Here is an 18,804-nt window from a genome sequence, read left to right on the forward strand (position 1 = left end):
AGATGTCAGACAGTGCTGAGATGTTTAGAGTCAGTAGCCTCTGGGTTCTGCACCATTCTCCCCTGACGCCCCGGTCTTGTGTTCTGTAGCCCCCGGTCTTGTGCTCTGCCGCCCCCGCGGAGGACCTGTCTGTCGTGTGTTGTTCCCTACAGAAAATACTTTGGGGTCAGTTTTATAATGTGGAAAACGCCTTTAATTCCTTTTGAGCAGTGCAGGACACAGTACACACGGGGGGTTCTGTCTGCGTTTTGGGGGAGCCGCTTTCTCCCACATGTTGGATGGGTGTTTTATGTGCTTACTTTTCTTATAGTTTATAGAAAAAAAACAAAAACCCCGTGTGACGGACGTAGGGTGAAATAAAGGCCCGCCTTGTGTCACAGACACGTTTGGGGCCGTGAGCTCTGTATGCTGGGTTGCAGAGAGCCGGCTCTCACACACACGTCCTAGCTCGCACTCTCGCAGTCTGTCACTCCCGGCGCCTCCCGTGCGCGCCCCCGCTTTGGCTCCGCCCCGCCCCCGTTTCCGGCCGCTCAGTCGCCCACACCCTGAAGTGTCAAAAACAAAACCGCGCCTTGTCTGGATCACGTGACGCTTCGCCCCGCCCCCTTCCCTGACAGGTGAATCCCGGAAGCGAGGACCAGTGAGCGTGCTGGACGCTGTGGCGTTCTGCGGTTGCTTAGCAACAAGCCTTCGCGCTGCCTGATGGGAAGCCACATAGTGCCCACGCTGTGACCTCTCCCCTCGGACCCCCCTCCGCCGCACAACACGGAAGCATGGCGGCCGCCGAGGGCTCCCCGGTGTCTGCTTGTTCTCAGCGCAGGCTGAGGGTCCTCTCCGGACACCTGCAGGCCGGGGCCGCGGCAGACCTGACCGCCAGCGAGTGCAAGGCCCCGGCAGCTCCTTCCATCCCTAAGAAGCGGTAGGTGTGGCGGGCAGGTGGGTGTGCGGGAAGTGGGCTGGGTGCGGGCTGTGGCATCCTGTGCCTGGTTCTGTGTGATTTCAGGGGAGAGCGCTGCTCTGGATGTGTAATTCAGCCGTCACAGGGTCTCATTCACAAATGTCGGAAAAAAACCCCCCCAAACTCCTGGTGTCCTCGCCGCCCGGCCATCCGGTTTGCTTTTTTATGTCGGTGAGGTGGCTACGAGCAGAACATGAAGGCGATGTGGTGATATCTGGTGGCCTCTTACACCTGGGCTGCACCGGCGCGGGGGAGTAACTTTAATGTGTTTTATTTACTTATTTTTAAACAACTTTTGCTAATTTGTCTTAATGCTATTACTGGAAGCTCCGTATTTTGCTTTGCTCATATGGCGCCGTTAGTTACACAGTGCTTTACATACGCTGCCCCCATCGGGGCTCACAATCTGTTCCCTATCTGTCTGTGGTGAGTGGGAGGAAGCCTGTGGCTGCCCCATTCTTGCCGTCTAGACCTGTCGTGTGGCACAGCTCCCGGCAGTGGAGAGGTGTCCCTGTGCCATGGTCAGGCCTTGACAAGGATGCCGCGCCTCCCCTGCCGGTCTCGGTATATCCTGGCCTCCGGTGATGTCTCACCCAGCTCTCCTGTATTATCTGCTTCAGTGAAGACTTAACGTTCCCAGCGACATACAGATCTAAGACATCTATTCTCAGAAGTCTGAGTTGTGCCTTTTCTTCGGTTACTTCTCCTAGGAACTCATCACTAAGTTGACAACTGTGCATTACAATTCGGGGTGTGATACAATCCCATCAAAGTCGTCGCTGTGTAGAGGAGACACGTTGCTTTCTCTGAGGCCAGCATCACACATGTGAGAAACTTGGATGAGTCTCGCATCTTAATACCTGGCACTGCCACCGGCACTCAGGAGCGGAGCGTTCAGCTGCATGTATTGCTATGCAACCGCACGCTCCGCTCCCGAGTATTAAGATGCAAGACTCATCCAAGTTTCTCACATGTGTGATCCCGGCCTAAAGGGAAAAGTAAGACCCAATTGTCAATTCCTAAATAACCAGTAAGAGGAACAGCTCAGTGCAGAGTTATGGGAAGAGATGCAATAGAATCATAATTCAATGAATAAATATAGACAGTTACAACTTAAAGGGATCTCTTATTAGACAGCACCCTTTTTTAAATGAACTCTTCTGACCGTCATCTGAAATGTGACACGGTGCCTCTTCGTTTCACTGTATGGTCTTGCTAAGCCCCCTGTAGTCGAACGGTATCCACATTGTGCAGTTCTGAGACAGTGACCCAGGAAAGTTCCCCAACAAAAGTTTCTTTAGTGCTCAATTCACAGCAATACACAGCACACGCTATCCTCCGGATCGCAGCCGGGAACCATATTCTCCAGATTGCAGCCAATAAGCACGCCAGTCCACCTCCGAGACCGGTTGCTGTGGTACCAGGCCTTTCAGCTCCCTTAACTGTTTGGCTCTGCTTGCCTGTGTTGCCTCACTCAGGTGGCGCTCTGTGGAGCCTTCTGCTCTTCACTCTTGTAAACACCAAACTGACTCTGACACACCCAAACCCTTTACTGCAGGGTTTTTAACTGGAATCTGTGGCCATGTGACACATAGAAAACCCGGCCCGGGAATGAAACGTACTGTCATCCTTTACGCCGTTTCAAAAAAACAAAAGCCCGGCAGGTTTTCATAAATCTGCCTTGGACAAATAGTTTGCCCAAAACTAACACTTGCCATACTTACTTTTTATTTCGCATTACAATCGCCGCTACGCCTGTGACTGCAATGCACTCCCATGGCCTCAGTACGTATCCTGGGGGAAACACAGCGACCCCTACATGTGACACCGGTCACTGCCTCACACCTATCTACACTCGGCTAATTGGGGGTGGATTTCTATGCCCTCAGTACAATGCTTCCTTCACCATCGCATTATTTCCATTCTGATACTTTCTAGTATACCTGGTGAATGAGTGACGTTTCTCTGCAGTAGGATGGACCTGTTCTGGTACATGTTTGCACATGGGTGTGACCTGATTTTCAAGTTTCATCTTCAGTTTTTTTTTTTCTGGCTGCTACAATGATATAAAATGTGACCGTTTGGGATGTCCCCTGTCCTCTGTGATCTGATTAAAAGCATCTGCTGATTACCGTATATGGTATGAAATTCGTGCAGAATAAAGGGCGACGACTGGTGACACAGGCACAAGAATGGGGTCGTAGGAAACGTTTCTGCAGAACAATCAGAGTTTTACATGCAGAGGAGTAACAATCGGCACATTATCTTCATACTCCCCGCCGGGCTGCTGAGACTATAGCACCATTTCTGTACCATCCTCACCCAAGTGAAGCCGGGGCAGCCTCACACACAAAGGTCTCTATACAGTAGTGATATTTTAACCTCGGCTTTGCTAATCTAGTGTTACAATTGTGATGCTTCACTTTGTAGATCCAGGCTCTGCTTCATCAAGTAGTTTTCCCCAGTTTTCGGTCTTCACATGTTGCAACCTGTAGCTGTGCAAAAAGCGCCACCTTTTGCGTTTTTACACCAGTCCTGGTCAGCTCTGCTGCTTTTTCGAAAGTGGGTAGAGATCGGGCCTTGGATAATATGTTCTCAGTGGAGAGGAAATGAAGCTGCTGCCAGGCACTTGCTTAGGTGCTGCATCTCCTGCAAAAACTGAAAGATTAGGCATGCTGAACTCCAATACGCCCAACCGTTCTTTTCCCTGAGATCTGCTATCAGGAGAGATTTGGGGGACCCCATTTTACATCTACAGAGAGGAAATTACTCTCTATATCAAATACGATTAAACTTCAATTACCGGTACATTTACTCAAGTTGTTATCATTATGATTGGTTATCGCCGTCGCTGTATCAGTAATTGCTCGCTGTAGATAGACTGCTGTGGTTATAAAATGAGATTAATAGAGAACACCTTGTGTGCCGTGTCTGTCCTGTCTGCGGTGGATCGAGGACACTCCTCTAATGTGTGTTTGTATTCTTTGATTTTTCAGGTCATGCTGTGGCTGGAGACTTGTAGAGATTTTATACAGAAGCGCGAACCTTTCACATACATAGAATGCCATTTTTTTTTTTTTTTCTTTTATTTATTTACTTTTGAAATACAACTTAGTACAGAAAACTACAAACATAAAGCATTGATTCTATCTCTGACATCTATCTAGCTATCTATAAGATTGTTTTAATAGTTAGAAAACTAGCTTAAAATGACAGAATTACTGTATGTAAAAGCTGATGTCAGACGGATACTAATTGCTAAAAATCACGTTGTACTCTCTTGACACTTGTCCCACAATTCTGGATAAACATCAGACCTAATTTTTAAATGCTAGTGTGACTCCAGCCTTAGAGAGAGTTATGCAGAGAGAACCAAAGTGTGGAAAATAAGTCTTGTTAAATATTAATGTACAGAGCATAAAATGAAAGTTTAAAGAGTGATCCAGCCAGTACATGACACCACATCATAGCAAGAGGGAATGTCGTGTAATATTATAGCTGGTTTGTTAAATAGGTAAATGCTAGAGGCTAATGATAACACATGAACGTATGTCAACTAAACAAATGCCTACAAGGAAGTATTTGTCACAGTAAGTATGAGAAAATCAAAGCCATGTCAAACCAAGTCAGGGAAAAGTAATAATGGTTACAAGTGCCTCCTGTCGTGGTGTGGTGCCAGAACCCCCGACGCGCGTTTCTGGTACTTGCAGTCTTCTGGGAGAGTCAGAAAACAGGACATTTGTGCATGGGGTAGATGGGTTGATGCAGCTTAAATATAGGCTAAGGTTAGTTTTTGTTTTCTTAAAAATGAATGAAGAGCAGAATTACTTCTCCGTGTGCAGTGCTGGGTACTGGAGAGATCACTGCTGATTGTCGCTACCTCCAACCTCCTAGTGGCACATATTTCCATTGCATATGAGGACTTTTTTTTTTTTTTTTTTAATGGACAAGCTGTAGTCTTAAATGACACAATTCATTTTACCTTGTGATGTACTGAATGCTCTTTGACTGTGCTAAAATGGTGAAGAAAATGTAATTCCACCATTCTATTTTGTGCCTTTTATCAGAATGGACAGGTTTCCCTTTCAGAACGGAGATATTTATTCTGGTGGTCGCCCTCGTTCTTGAAAAACTGCTAGAGTAATATTGCCCATGGCAGCCAACCAGAAAACAAAGTTTTTATAAAGCAATAGTACAAGCAAAGTTAAGAAACTGTGATATAGCTCATTAAATAAAAAACTTATTATTCAGTTCCTTTTCTCTGAATTTACTGAGACCTGCTTGTGTCCGTCCCTGATTGTAAATTTACTTTGTTTTTTTAGCTTAGACTTTTTGATTCTAATCTCTAATATGGCACTTTGTTTATGATTGTGGCCAAAAGTTAAATGTATCTATGCGCTAGAATGGAGAAAAAAACATTTGCAAGACCCTGGTGCCGTGGCGGTAGACGATGGCTACTGGCCCCGAGAACGCCTTCCTTCCTGTTTACTGGCATTTGAACACCTCTTCTGATTAGCAGGCAGTACGCAGCGTCATGTGCCAAGCTTCATAGTTGACGTCGCTCTGGGCCTACTAATGATAGAACCCTATGAATCATTTTGCACATCTCTAATATCTACCATGTGTTTTTTTTTTTTTTTTTTTAAATATATTACCTGTAACGGTTCAGATGAACGCTCTGCATGTGCACTTTGAGTCCATTGTGAGAAAAGTGCCGTAATACAAATGGTTTTTCAGAGTATACAGGCAGGACAGCAGGGGATCATAGCTGATTATTTCTGGAAGGAAAAACATTTTGCTGCCTCTTTAACTCCAATGTTTTACCTTCCAGTGTAAAAAAAAAAAAAAGCAGCTGTGATTCCCCCGCTGTCCTGTCTGTATACTCTTTTACCCTTCGCCACGACAGCACCCACATGAGAAATGGACCCACCCATAGGAACAGGAAACCTACAGAGTAAAAGGGGTGGTCCCCCTCTCCTCAGTTGGTTTCCTGTTCCTATTAAAATCCCTGGAATACCTGCAGCAGAAAATTCCTGGGCCAAATGCATCCGCCTGTGTGTTGTCTGAGGGAACAGCAGGGGCTGCGGCATGTGTGGTTGTCATCCGTGAGGTCCCGGGTTGTCGGCCCGGTCTCACGAGGGCACGTGCGGGTGCTCCGGTGCGGGGAGACGCTGGTGGGATGTCAGTCGGTGTTCCCATTCATTCCTACTGGCCACGCAGCCGCAGTTACAAGGGCACCGGCGTGTCTGACCCTGAAGTGCCTGGAGCGCTTCCGGGGGAGGACCTAGGAGGCAGAGGTAGTGGCACCATTTTTAAAAGAGCTGGCGTGTTCATCATGGCGTCTCCTGCACATGAAGCGCACCCACCCGCGGTGGCGATGCAACGTGGCAGTGCTAAAAGCAACAGCACTAAGGGCAGTGGACGCTCCAGAGAGGAGGGTTCCACAAGCAGAGGGTAACGAGGTAGAGAAGAGGAACTAGAATCATAGAATCGTAGAGTTGGAAGGAACCTCCTGGGCCATCTGGTCCAACCCCCTGCTCAAAGCAGGATTCGCTAAATCATCCCAGTCAGATGTCTGTCCAGCCTCTGTTTGAAGACTTCCATTGAAGGAGAACTCGCCACTTCTCGTGGCAGCCTGTTCCACTCATTGATCACTCTAACTGTCAAAAAGTTTTTTCTAATATCTAATCTGTGTCTCCTCCCACTCAGTTTCATCCCATTGCTTCTAGTCTTTCCTTGTGCAAATGAGAATAAAGTTGATCCTTCTACATTGTGACAGCCCTTTAGATATTTGTAGACAGCTATTAAGTCTCCTCTCAGTCTTCTCTTTTGCAAACTAAACATTCCCAAATCCTGCAACCTTTCCTCATAAGACAGGGTTTGCAGACCGGTCACCATTCTGGTCGCTCTTTTCTGAACTTGCTCCAGTTTGTTGGTCTTTTTTAAAATGTGGTGCCCAAAACTGGACACAATATTCCAGATGAGGTCTGACCAAAGAGGAGTAGAGGGAAATAATGACTTCACGTGATCTAGACTGTATGCTTCTGTTAATACATCCTAGAATTTCATTTGCCTTTTTTGCTGCTGCATCACACTGTTGACTCATATTCAGTCTGTGATCTATTAGTATACCCAAGTCTTTTTCACATGTGCTGTCACTTAGCCCTATTCCTCCCATTCTATATATGCTTTTTTTCATTTTTATTGCCCAGATGTAGTACTTTGCATTTCTCCCTGTTAAAAACCATTCTGTTAGTTGCTGCCCACTTCTCCAGTTTATTTAAATCTTATTGAATCCTCTCTCTCTCTTCTCTAGTATTAGCTATCCCTCCTAGCTTTGTGTCATCAGCAAATTTAATCAGTTTACCCTCAATTCCTTCATCTAAATCGTTGATAAAGATGTTGAACAATACAGGGCCCAGGACAGAGCCCTGTGGTACCCCACTTGAGACATTCTTCCAACTGGATGTGCAGCCATTTACGACTACTCTTTGGGTCCGATCACTAAGCCAGTTATGAATCCACCTAACAGTTGCCTTGTCTATTCCATACTTAGTCATTTTTTCAATAAGGATTGTATGAGAGACTTTGTCAAATGCTTTGCTGAAGTCAAGATATACTATATCTACAGCATTTCCTTGATCCACCCAATCAGTGATACCGTCATAGAAGGAAATTAAGTTAGTCTGACATGACTTATTAGTTACAAACCCATGCTGACTCTGTTTAATCACTTCATTCTTATCCAGGTATTGACATACATGATGTTTAATAATTTGTTCAAAGATCTTTCCTGGTATAGAAGTCAGACTCACCGGCCTATAGTTGCCTGGGTCCACCTTCTTCCCCTTTTTGAAGATAGGAACAACATTTGCTCTTCTCCAGTCTTCTGGCACTTCTCCTGTTCTCCAAGAATTTTCAAAGATTATGGAGAGGGGTTCAAAAATTTCTTCTGCTATCTCCTTCAGTACTCTGGGGTGTAATTCATCTGGACCTGGAGACTTGAATTCATTTAGGTTAGCTAAGTGTTTCCTCACTATCTTTCTGTTTATAGATATCCTGGATTCTTCTATTCCCTTAATAGGACAGTGGATAACAGTTGATGTTACATTTCCTTTCTGAGAGAAAACAGATGCAAAATAGGAATTTAAAAGTTCAGCCTTCTCAACATCCTGTCTTACCATTTCATCATTTTCATCCTGTAAAAATCCTATAGCATCTTTGACTTTTCTTTTACTTTTGACATATCCCCAAAATCCTTTATTATTGCTTTTGACATCTCTTGCAAGCCTCAATTCATTTTCAGCTTTAGCTAATCTGATTTGTGCCCTGCAGGTTCTGCAGACCGCATTATATTCTTCTTTAGATATGCCTCCCTCTTTCCATTTTATAAACATTTTTTTCTTTCTTTTTAGCATGTGCTTAAGTTCTGTGTTCATCCATCCTGGTTTCCTTAAATGCTTCCTATTCTTCCCTCTTTTCGGAATTGTTAACAACTGTGCTTTGAGAATTTCATTTTTCAAGATTTCCCATCCTTCCTGGACATTTTTGTCTTTAAGGATATCCAGCCATTGGATCCCTCCAATTCTCTTTCTGAATCCCTTAAAATCTGCCTTTCTGAAATCTAACCTTGACGTCTGAGTCTTCACATGTCTTCCTCCTCTAGTTATCCAAAATTCTAAAATAGCATGGTTGCTACCTCCTAGGGTCCCTGCCACTTTTACCTCCTCAACCATTTCCTCCCTGTTTATAAGGATTAGATCCAAGGTGGCAGTTCCCCTTGTTTTCTCCCTTACCTTTTGGAAGATAAAGTTGTCAGCAAGAGAGGATAAGAATTTCCTTGACCTGTTAGTTTTGCCTGAGAGAGATTCCCAACAAATGTCTGGATAGTTGAAATCTCCCATGACAACTACAGTCATATGTAAAAGTTTGGGCACCCCTATTAATGTTAACCTTTTTTCTTTATAACAATTTTGTTTTTTGCAACAGGTATTTCAGTTTCATATATCTAATAACTGATGGACTCAGTTATATTTCTGGATTCAAATGAGGTTTATTGTACTAACAGAAAATGTGCAATCTGCATTTAAACAAAATTTCACCGGTGCAAAAGTATGGGCACCCTTATCATTTTCTTGATTTGAACACTCCTAACTACTTTTTACTGACTTCCTGAAGCACTAAATTGGTTTTGTAACCTCATTGAGCTTTGATCTTCATAGCCAGGTGTATCAAATCATGAGAAAAGGTATTTAAAGTGGCCACTTGCAAGTAGTTCTCCTATTTGATTCTCCTATGAAGAGTGGCATCATGGGCTCCTCAAAACAACTCTCAAATGATCTGAAAACAAAGATTATTCAACATATCTTTTCAGGGGAAGGATACAAAAAGTTGTCTCAGAGATTTAACCTGTCAGTTTCCACTGTGAGGAACATAGTAAGGAAATGGAAGAACACAGGTACAGTTCTTGTTAAGCCCAGAAGTGGCAGGCCAAGAAAAATATCAGAAAGGCAGAGAAGAAGAATGGTGAGAACAGTCAAGGACAATCCACAGACCACCTCCAAAGACCTGCAGCATCATCTTGCTGCAGATGGTGTCACTGTGCATCGGTCAACAATACAGCGCACTTTGCACAAGGAGAAGCTGTATGGGAGAGTGATGCGAAAGAAGCCGTTTCTGCAAGCACGCCACAAACAGAGTCGCCTGAGGTATGCAAAAGCACATTTGGAAAAGCCAGTTACATTTTGGAAGAAGGTCCTGTGGACTGATGAAACAAAGATTGAGTTGTTTGGTCATACAAAAAGGCGTTATGCATGCGCTGTATTGTTGACCGATGCACAGTGACACCATCTGCAGCAAGATGATGCTGCAGGTCTTTGGAGGTGGTCTGTGGATTGTCCTTGACTGTTCTCACCATTCTTCTCTGCCTTTCTGATATTTTTCTTGGCCTGCCACTTCTGGGCTTAACAAGAACTGTACCTGTGTTCTTCCATTTCCTTACTATGTTCCTCACAGTGGAAACTGACTGGTTAAATCTCTGAGACAACTTTTTGTATCCTTCCCCTGAAAAGCTATGTTGAATAATCTTTGTTTTCAGATCATTTGAGAGTTGTTTTGAGGAGCCCATGATGCCACTCTTCATAGGAGAATCAAATAGGAGAACTACTTGCAAGTGGCCACTTTAAATACCTTTTCTCATGATTTGATACACCTGGCTATGAAGTTCAAAGCTCAATAAGGTTACAAAACCAATTTAGTGCTTCAGGAAGTCAGTAAAAAGTAGTTAGGAGTGTTCAAATCAAGAAAATGATAAGGGTGCCCATACTTTTGCACCGGTGAAATTTTGTTTAAATGCAGATTGCACATTTTCTGTTAGTACAATAAACCTCATTTGAATCCAGAAATATAACTGAGTCCATCAGTTATTAGATATATAAAACTGAAATAGCTGTTGCAAAAACCAAAATTGTTATAAAGAAAAAAGGTTAACATTAATAGGGGTGCCCAAACTTTTACATATGACTGTATGTCATATTTTTTGGAGAACTTGGCCATTTGATGCATAAAGAGTTCATCCATATCTTCAGCTTGCACAGGCGGCCTGTAGTAAATGCCTACAATGGTGTCCTTTCCATTGTTCTGTCCTTGTATTCTTACCCAAACAGTTTCCACAGAACTCCCAGTCTCTGAAGCTTCAATCTCTGTGCAGATATACGCGTTTCTAACATACAATGCGACACCTCCTCCTCGTTTATCAAGTCTGTTTCTTGCAAATAAGTTGTATCCTTCTAGTCTTGTATGCCAATCATGTGTATTGTCCCACCAAGTTTCAGTGATTCCAATGACATCATATTTCTTTTCCTGTGTTAGTAGTTCCAATTCTCCTTTTTTGTTGCCCATGCTTTGTGCATTAGTATAGAAACATTTTAGTTTGTGATTGGTGTCACTTTCTCCAATATTTTTATTAATTAGATTCTTTCGTCTTTGTTCTTCCTTTCCACTTCTAATAGCAGAGTTCTCAATAGCATTTGTCAGGTGTATGGCTTTTTCTGGTCTTTTGCTTCCCTTCCCATGTTGTTCTAGTTTAAAGCTCTCCTTACAAGTGTAGCAAGGCGACTTCCAAATACATGCTTTCCAGTCTTCGTAAGGTGCACCCCATCTCTAGCAAGTAGTCCATCGTATAAGTAGTTCACTCCGTGATCCAGAAATCCAAATCGTTGCTGACGGCACCATCGACGTAGCCAGTTGTTCACCTGCAGAATCTTATTCCATCTCCTTGTTCCATGGCCATCCACTGGGAGGATGGAAGAGAAGACCACCTCCGCTCCCAGTTCTTTCACTTTCTTGCCTAAGTCTTCAAAGTCTCTGCAGATGGTTTCCAGGTCGTTTCTTGCGGTGTCATTTGTCCCCACATGTAGCAGGAATGGGTAGTCATCTGTAGGTCTGAAGAGTCCTGATATCCTGTCACACATCTTTAATTTTTGCACCTGGAAGACAGCACATTTCTCTTGAAGTTATATCCGGCCTGCAGATTGCGGCCTCTGTTCCTCTCAGCAGGGAATCCCCCATGACCACCACTCTCCGTTTCTTCTTCACAACATTTTTCTTTCTCCATCCAGGAGGACTCTGAAGGTGTACAAGATTGCTGTTTGTGGGCAAAGTCTTATCTTGATGTATTTCTTCATCGTTTTCCTGCGTGAGAGCCTGGTACTGGTTTCTGAGCAGTATGGGTGCTGACTGCCTCCTGATCCTCCTGCTTCTCTGGGTCACATGTCTCCATTCCTCTGTTTCTTCAGGTGCACTTCGAATTTCTTCTCATTCTGTAACATGAAGAGATAATTCTGCTCTGTCCAAGAACTCTTCACCTTCCTTAATGATCTTCAACGTAGCTAACCTCTCTTCGAGATTTTGCAACTTTTCCTCCAACAGGGACACAAGCTTGCATTTGTGGCATGTGAAGTTTTGCTTTTCCACTGGTAAATCTGTGAACATGTAGCAAGAAATGCAGCTCACCAAATGGCTCCTGGCCTCTTCCATCTTGAGATTTCTTAAAAACGATGAAAGATGAACCAAAATTGAGCTCGCTGAGACTCTTCACTTATCCCAGAAGGCACTGGGAATATGCAAATGATCTCCTCAAGACTCTTCCCCTGGTTTTCCGATTTCCTCTTTTCAGCTGCAACGGCCAAAACCCAGTGATCGTTGAGCTCGCGGAGACTCTTCACTTATCCCAGAAGGCACTGGGAATATGCAAATGATCTCCTCAAGACTCTTCCCCTGGTTTAGATTCCGAATGGTATCTCCGCCTCCAAAACTGGTATCGTTGTGGCTTCACTGGGTGAGTGTGAATGAGACTCTACCTATTAAGCTGACCCCTTCCTTTTTTGTAACTCACCTTTTCCTAGCCTAAGAAAAAACCCCATAAAACTAAACATATAGAATGTGCCCTGTGCACGCAGCCCCTTCCTGACTCGTACCCTATGCCCGGACTGCATTAGCCAAACTTTAGAGGAGGAAGCTGCAGTAACATCCACGGATGTCAGAGCCATGATTCGAGAGGAGATTCAGGCTTTGGGGCAATCTAGTGGTTCAAAATAGCAGATAGGGAGGAAAACCCTTTCCCTGGTTTTCTAGTTCAGAATCCGAGGAGGGCCTGATCCGGTCTTCTGGTTCCTCAGGTTCATTATTAAGTTCATCAGAGGACGAAGGCCGTGCATGCTTCCCTATCGACAGCATTGATAATCTTGTGAAATTTGTTAGAAATACAATGGGGTGTTCAGACATGAAGGAGTCCAGGTCTGCACAGGACATAATGTTCGCCGGACTAGCGCAGAAAAAACACAGAGCCTTTCCTGTAATCTCTGCTATCAAAGACCTAGTTTAATAGGAGTGGGACAGGCAAAGCCAGCCAGCGAGGGTTTCTGCCATCATCCTCCAAAAGGCGTTATCCCTTCAGTGCCACTTATCCAAAGTTCCTAAGGTAGATGTAACTGTTGCATCTACATCAAAGCAATCTGTCCTGCCGGTCGAAGATGCAGGGGTCCTACCGGATCCACTTGCGACCGTAAAGCTGACACTTTACTGAAAAGGTCATGGGAAGCTAACACCGGAGCTTTGAATCCAGCACATGCACGGCGAGGTCGCTGCTTGTCTGGGTAGATCATTTGGAGCAGCAGATCAAAGGGAAAGTGGCCCAATAGAAGATCCTGCCTACAATTCCATTAATCAAAGGGGCTGCGGCATTCTTGGCGGATGCATCAGCGGATTCCCTGCTAGGCTAGGTCGGCCAGCTTAGTTAATGCGGCTCGATGAGCTCTTTGGCTAAAGAGCTGTAAAGGAGATGCGCAATCAAAATCGATACTCTGCGCAATCCCGTGCCAGGGTGAGTTCCTGTTCGGGAAGATACTGGACAAATTACCAAGGCAGGAGAGAGAAGGGGTTCCCTAATCAATATCTTCCTTCCTATAGGAGGGCGTTCAGAAGACGACCATTCAATAGAATGAAACCATACGAAACCCAAAAAGGCTGCTGGGAAACAAAGGAAATTAAGCAGAGAGGTGCTTTGTTTAGTGGATGCTCTACAACAAAACGTATACGATACCGTTAGTGCAGATCCTCCAGTAGGTGGTAGATTTAAAATTCTTCTACCATAAGTGGAAATGTTTAACATCAAGTCAATGGATGCTCGACATAATAAAGTTTGGGATAAAATTGGAATTTTCTCTAATTCCTCAGGATTCATTCATAGTGACATCTCTTAAAGCACTAGAACAACAGGAAGCGCTACAATTGGACATTTTCACTCTTTTATCCAATAAAGATCTGGTTGAGGTTCCTGGGGATAAGGAGGGAAGGGGATTCTATTCCCCTTTGTTCCTGGTTCCTAAACCAGATGGCTCGTTCTGTACTATAATAAATCTTAGGAAATTAAATGCCTTTCTGTGCGATCGTACTTTTTAAGATGGAATCAATCAGGTCTGCTATCAAACTTTTGTTCCCCAGATGTCTGATGGCCGGGCTAGACTTGAATGATGCGTACTACCACCTTCCCATACATACCAAACACCAGCAGTACCTGTGGAAACTCATGGGACAGTCCAGGGAGGCTTAAGGAGGAAAGTGAAAAAGGGACTCTACCAGGAAAGGGAAGTCATTATAACCTGGCTGGCGTCATGTACCCACATGGTCAGCCCTTCAGTGACCAAATCAGCACTTCGGGATGGATGACTCTGCACTCCGCCTCCTGGCAGTACATCCACATCTGCTCTTCTGTGCAGGGCTATTCACAAAAGTCACCATCTGGAGATCTGCAGGAAGCGCAGACAGCCGCGAGCCACAGGTTGGCAACTCCTGATCTACATGGTATAGAGGCAGATATTGAGGCTTTAATTTAGTTGAAGAGAGGGCACAGAACCCTCACTCCCTGTCACTTTATTCAATATCTACCATAAAGAAACATTTTTTTTTTCAATTTGTATTTGTTCTTAACCCCTTAGCGACAGAGCCAGTTTGCAGCTTAATGACCAGGCCAATTTTTACAATTCTGACCACTGTCCCTTTATGAGGTTATAACTCTGGAACGCATTAACGGATCCTGCTGATTCTGAGAATTTTTTTTCTCCTTCGTCTCATTGGGGGACACAGAGACTGTGGGTGTATGCTACTGCCGTCTGGAGGCTGACACTAGGTATACAAAAAACAAGTTAGCTCCTCCTCCGCCACATACACCCTCGCCCCGGTACCGGGCGGAAACCAGTTTTTTGCTTAGTGTCTTTGGAGGCACACGCAGTCTTGAGTTTTCCAGACTATTATTATTTTTTTTTTTTTTTAATTCCTTTTCGGTTCTCTCGCTATGAAGAGGAGACGGGGGCGACGGATCCTATAGAAAGGGTCCGATCTCCCCAAACCAACAACGGGCGAGCACGCGTTGAGCATCGCTCCGCGTATCCTTTCCCGCACCGAGGGACATCTCTGGGACTTTTCCCCAGACATCTATTTTTTCCGTGTTTGTTATTTTATGAAGATAAGACAGGGGCAACGCATCCTATTGAAAGGATCTGATTTCCCCCAAACCAGCAACGGGCGACCACGTGCGAGTGTTCCTCCACGTTTCCTCTCCCGCGACGTGGGACATTATGCCAGACTTAGCCCTGTCCACCCCTAGGTATGGAAACCATGGGCTTGCACAGGGGCACAAGACTAGTCTGTGTGCCCCCACTGCTCCACCAACTCTAGGCGGTGCTGCATGGCGGCGGATGGTCCGTCTCCTCGCCCCTGCAGGGCAGACGGAGCTAGGGTGCCTGCACCGTCCAGAGAGCAAATACCCCGGTAGGTATGCAGCTGGGGAGGCTCTGGGCAGCGAGTAGGAGCCAGGGATCCCCCCGACCATCCTCCCCCTCGACCATCCTCCCCCTCGTCCTTCGCCCTTCGCCTCAGAGTACCTGCAGCTGGGGTAGTAGGTCCCCTCGGGCCTGTGCGCCGTCGGGGGGTGAGTGTTGAGCCGGCCTAGACGCTGGGTTGGTAGGCCGCGGTTTCGGCCGGCGCCGCCCCCCAGGCCTAGGGCGGGCGCTGGTTTAAATCAAGGCCCCGGCTTCAGAGCAGGGTAGGCCGCATCTGGAAACAGCGCGGGCGACCTACCCAGAGGCAAGGAGTCACGCTGGAAGGGGGGCACACAGAAGCAGGGTAAGTGCGACCCGTCCTGGAACTGCGCGGGTATATTTAAAGGTTACCCTCCTCCTCCTCCTTTCCCCTTTTAACTTGTGATAGGAGTAAGCGGCATTAGGTCTGGAAAAGGGAAAATGCACACCTTCCTTTATGCCGCATGCGTTTCCTGTGGGGTTATGTTCCCACGAGCACAGACTATCAAATTGTGTGAAGCCTGCGACTCCGAACGCGCCCAGGAGCCCTCCCCTGCGACAGAGCCCAGGGGTCTGGATCCACCTGAATGGGCGTTATCTCTGTCTCGGTCCATGGTTTCACTTACGAAGGCGATTGAGACCCTTCAGGCCCCGGATAGGGGTAGAGACGACGGCTCGCTTGTTTGGGAGGGGTCGTCCACCTCACAGGAGCCTCTGGCCTGCAGGGGCCGCACACTCTCTAGGCAGACACACAGGAAAAGAACCCATACTGTGTCTCCAGGCCCCTCCGGTGCGTCAGCATCCGCGAGTGTGGCATCACGCTCACCGTCACCTTTTTCCGGGGGCGAGCAGAGTTCAGGTAACGACGTAGAAGAATCCTTGAACCTAGATATACCGGGGTGTCGGGAGACGGTAGACAGTCTTATTGAAGCTGTCAATCAGACTATGGGGATTAAGGATGATGTCTCCCCAGCTGCAGGTCATAAGGTGTCTTTTAAAAAGGCCAGGAGACCACATAGTGTTTAGCACTCATCCTGAGTTCGAGGACATTGTGCAGCGGCACAGGGAACGTCCAGATAAGCGTTTTTTGGGACAAAAACCGCTAGAAGCGAGGTATGCATTCGCATCAGAACTCTGTAAAAAATGGGCGGAATCCCCGGTAGTGGATTGTCAGTTGTCAGTTCCCAGTGGTTCCGCCATTAAGGACCCCACGGATCGGCTCATAGAGGGGTTAACCCGCTCGGTGTATGAGGCATCAGGGTCAGCACTCTTTCCTTCTTTTGCAGCGACATGGGTAGCCAAGGCCATGATGTCATGGTCGGATTCTTTAAACAAGATCCTGCAGGATAGAGAATTGCCGACAGAAGTAGGCGAGATAGCAAGTCAGATCGCAATGGCAGGGGACTATCTAATTAGTGCATCTTTAGATGCGGCTAATGGCGCAGCACTAGCGGCGGCAAACGCAATCGCCATTAGGAGAGCCTTATGGTTAAGGCTGTGGCGGGCCGATTCAATCTCTAAAAAATCGTTGACTTTGCTGCCCTTTCAGGGGTACCGGTTATTTGGGGAGAAATTGGATAAGCTTATTTCAGACGCCACGGGGGGAAAAAGCAGCTTTCTTCCACAACAGAGGAGCAAAGTGCCGTTTCGTCAACCGTAGGTGCGCTTTCGAGCATTTCGTACCCCAGGGTGGATGGCAGTGGCCGGTACCTCCGTCCCAGCTCGCTATAGCCAAGACAAAGAGCGTCAGGTTACGTACAAGGCCAACCCCTTGGGCAGGATGTGGGGCCGGCCGCCCAGATCAAGGGGGGCCAGGTCTCAGAGGACCTCAACAAAATGACTCGAAACGTCCAGTACCCGGGGACAGCAGGGTAGGCGGACGTCTGCTCAGGTTCTGCCACGTCTGGGTCGCAGTGGTGTGCGACGCATGGGTGGCAGAAGTAGTGTCTTCCGGGTACAAAATAGAATTCATCAGGGATCCGCCAAAACGATTTTTTCTTTCTCGGCTTCCCAAGTCGGAGGTTCGGGCACAGGCTTTGCTAGAGGCCATCGAGGTGCTGCAGCGCAACGAGGTCATTGTCCCTTTACCAGAGGGCGAAAAAGCCCGGGGTTTTTATTCCAACCTGTTCGCGGTACCCAAGAAGGATGGAACAGTAAGACCGGTTCTGAACTTGAAGCTCCTGAACAGGTTCATCAGGGTCAGGCATTTCCGCATGGAATCTCTCCGATCGGTCATATCGTCCATGGAGCAGGGAGAATATTTGGCCTCCATCGATATCCAGAATGCCTACCTGCACATCCCTATTTTTCCCCCGCATCAAAAATTCCTGCGGTTCGCAATCGATGGGCGACATTTCCAGTTTGTGACCCTACCTTTCGGGTTGGCCACGGCCCCCAGGATATTCACTAAAGTGATGGCGGTCGTTATGGCCACTCTACATTCTCGGGGCATAGTGGTTTTGCCGTACCTGGACGACCTCCTGGTAAAGGGTCCGTCCTTTCGAGCTTGCGAGGAGAATGTCAGCATCACTCTGGATACCCTAGCTCGCCTAGGATGGTTGATCAATGGGAAGAAATCATCCCTTACTCCAGCCCAGAGGATTCTGTTTCTAGGGATGATTTTCGATACTTCCCGAGGGTTGGTGATTCTCCCTCAGGACAAGGCTCGGGCACTTCGGCAGGGAGTTCGAACCCTTCAACAGCCGGGGCCCCACACTATCCGGTTTGGGATGAGGGTTCTAGGGAAGATGGTGGCGGCGATGGAAGCAATTCCGTTTGTGCAATTTCATCTTCGTCCCCTGCAGCATGCTCTCTTAGCGACATGGGACAAGAGTCCGTTCTCGCTCGATCATCAGTGCAGGTTGTCCTCGCAGGTCCGAAGGGCGCTTCAATGGTGGACGCGCGACTCCTCTCTCCGTCAGGGGAGGCCCTTTCCCCCGGATCAGTGGTTAGTGATCACGACCGATGCGAGTCTTTTCGGTTGGGGGGGCAATCTTCCGCCACCACACGGCCCAGGGGCAATGGTCGCTTCAAGAGGCGCGTCTCCCTATCAACTTGTTGGAGATTCGAGCAGTGCGGTTGGCACTGCAGCAGTTTCAGCACTTGCTGGTAGGGCGCCCGGTCCGGATTCAGTCAGACAACGCCACGGCAGTAGCATACGTGAATCACCAGGGAGGCACGCGCAGCAGGGCAACCATGCGCGAGATAGAGCATGTACTCCGCTGGGCCGAGAGGAACCACTCGATGATCTCAGCAGTTCACATACCAGGCGTGGAAAATTGGGCAGCAGATTTCCTAAGCCGGCAGGGGATCGCGGCCGGGGAATGGTCTCTGCACCCCGATGTCTTTCAGCAAATTTGCCAGCGGTGGGGGACTCCGGACGTGGACCTGATGGCCTCCAGGGAAAACGCCAAGGTGGGCGTGTTTGTCGCCCGGTCTCGGGACCCGCGAGCGATCGCAGTAGATGCGCTGGTCCTGCCATGGAACCAG

General features: G+C 47.0%; 1 protein-coding gene across 1 annotated transcript in view; it reads left to right on the forward strand.

Moving 5' to 3' along the window:
* Positions 1-593: 593 nt before the first annotated feature.
* AGPS (alkylglycerone phosphate synthase) overlaps positions 594-18,804 on the forward strand; it is a 214,174-nt gene continuing 195,963 nt past the window's right edge. Inside the window, exon 1 of the mRNA XM_073577433.1 lies at positions 594-919. Within this exon, the coding sequence (XP_073433534.1) occupies positions 774-919 (146 nt within the window). The 5' untranslated portion in view covers positions 594-773. The remainder of the gene's footprint in view (positions 920-18,804) is intronic.

Source organism: Dendrobates tinctorius, unplaced genomic scaffold (genome assembly GCF_039654945.1).
Source record: "Dendrobates tinctorius isolate UK_male_01 unplaced genomic scaffold, ASM3965494v1 ptg000056l, whole genome shotgun sequence".
NCBI lineage: Eukaryota > Metazoa > Chordata > Amphibia > Anura > Dendrobatidae > Dendrobates > Dendrobates tinctorius.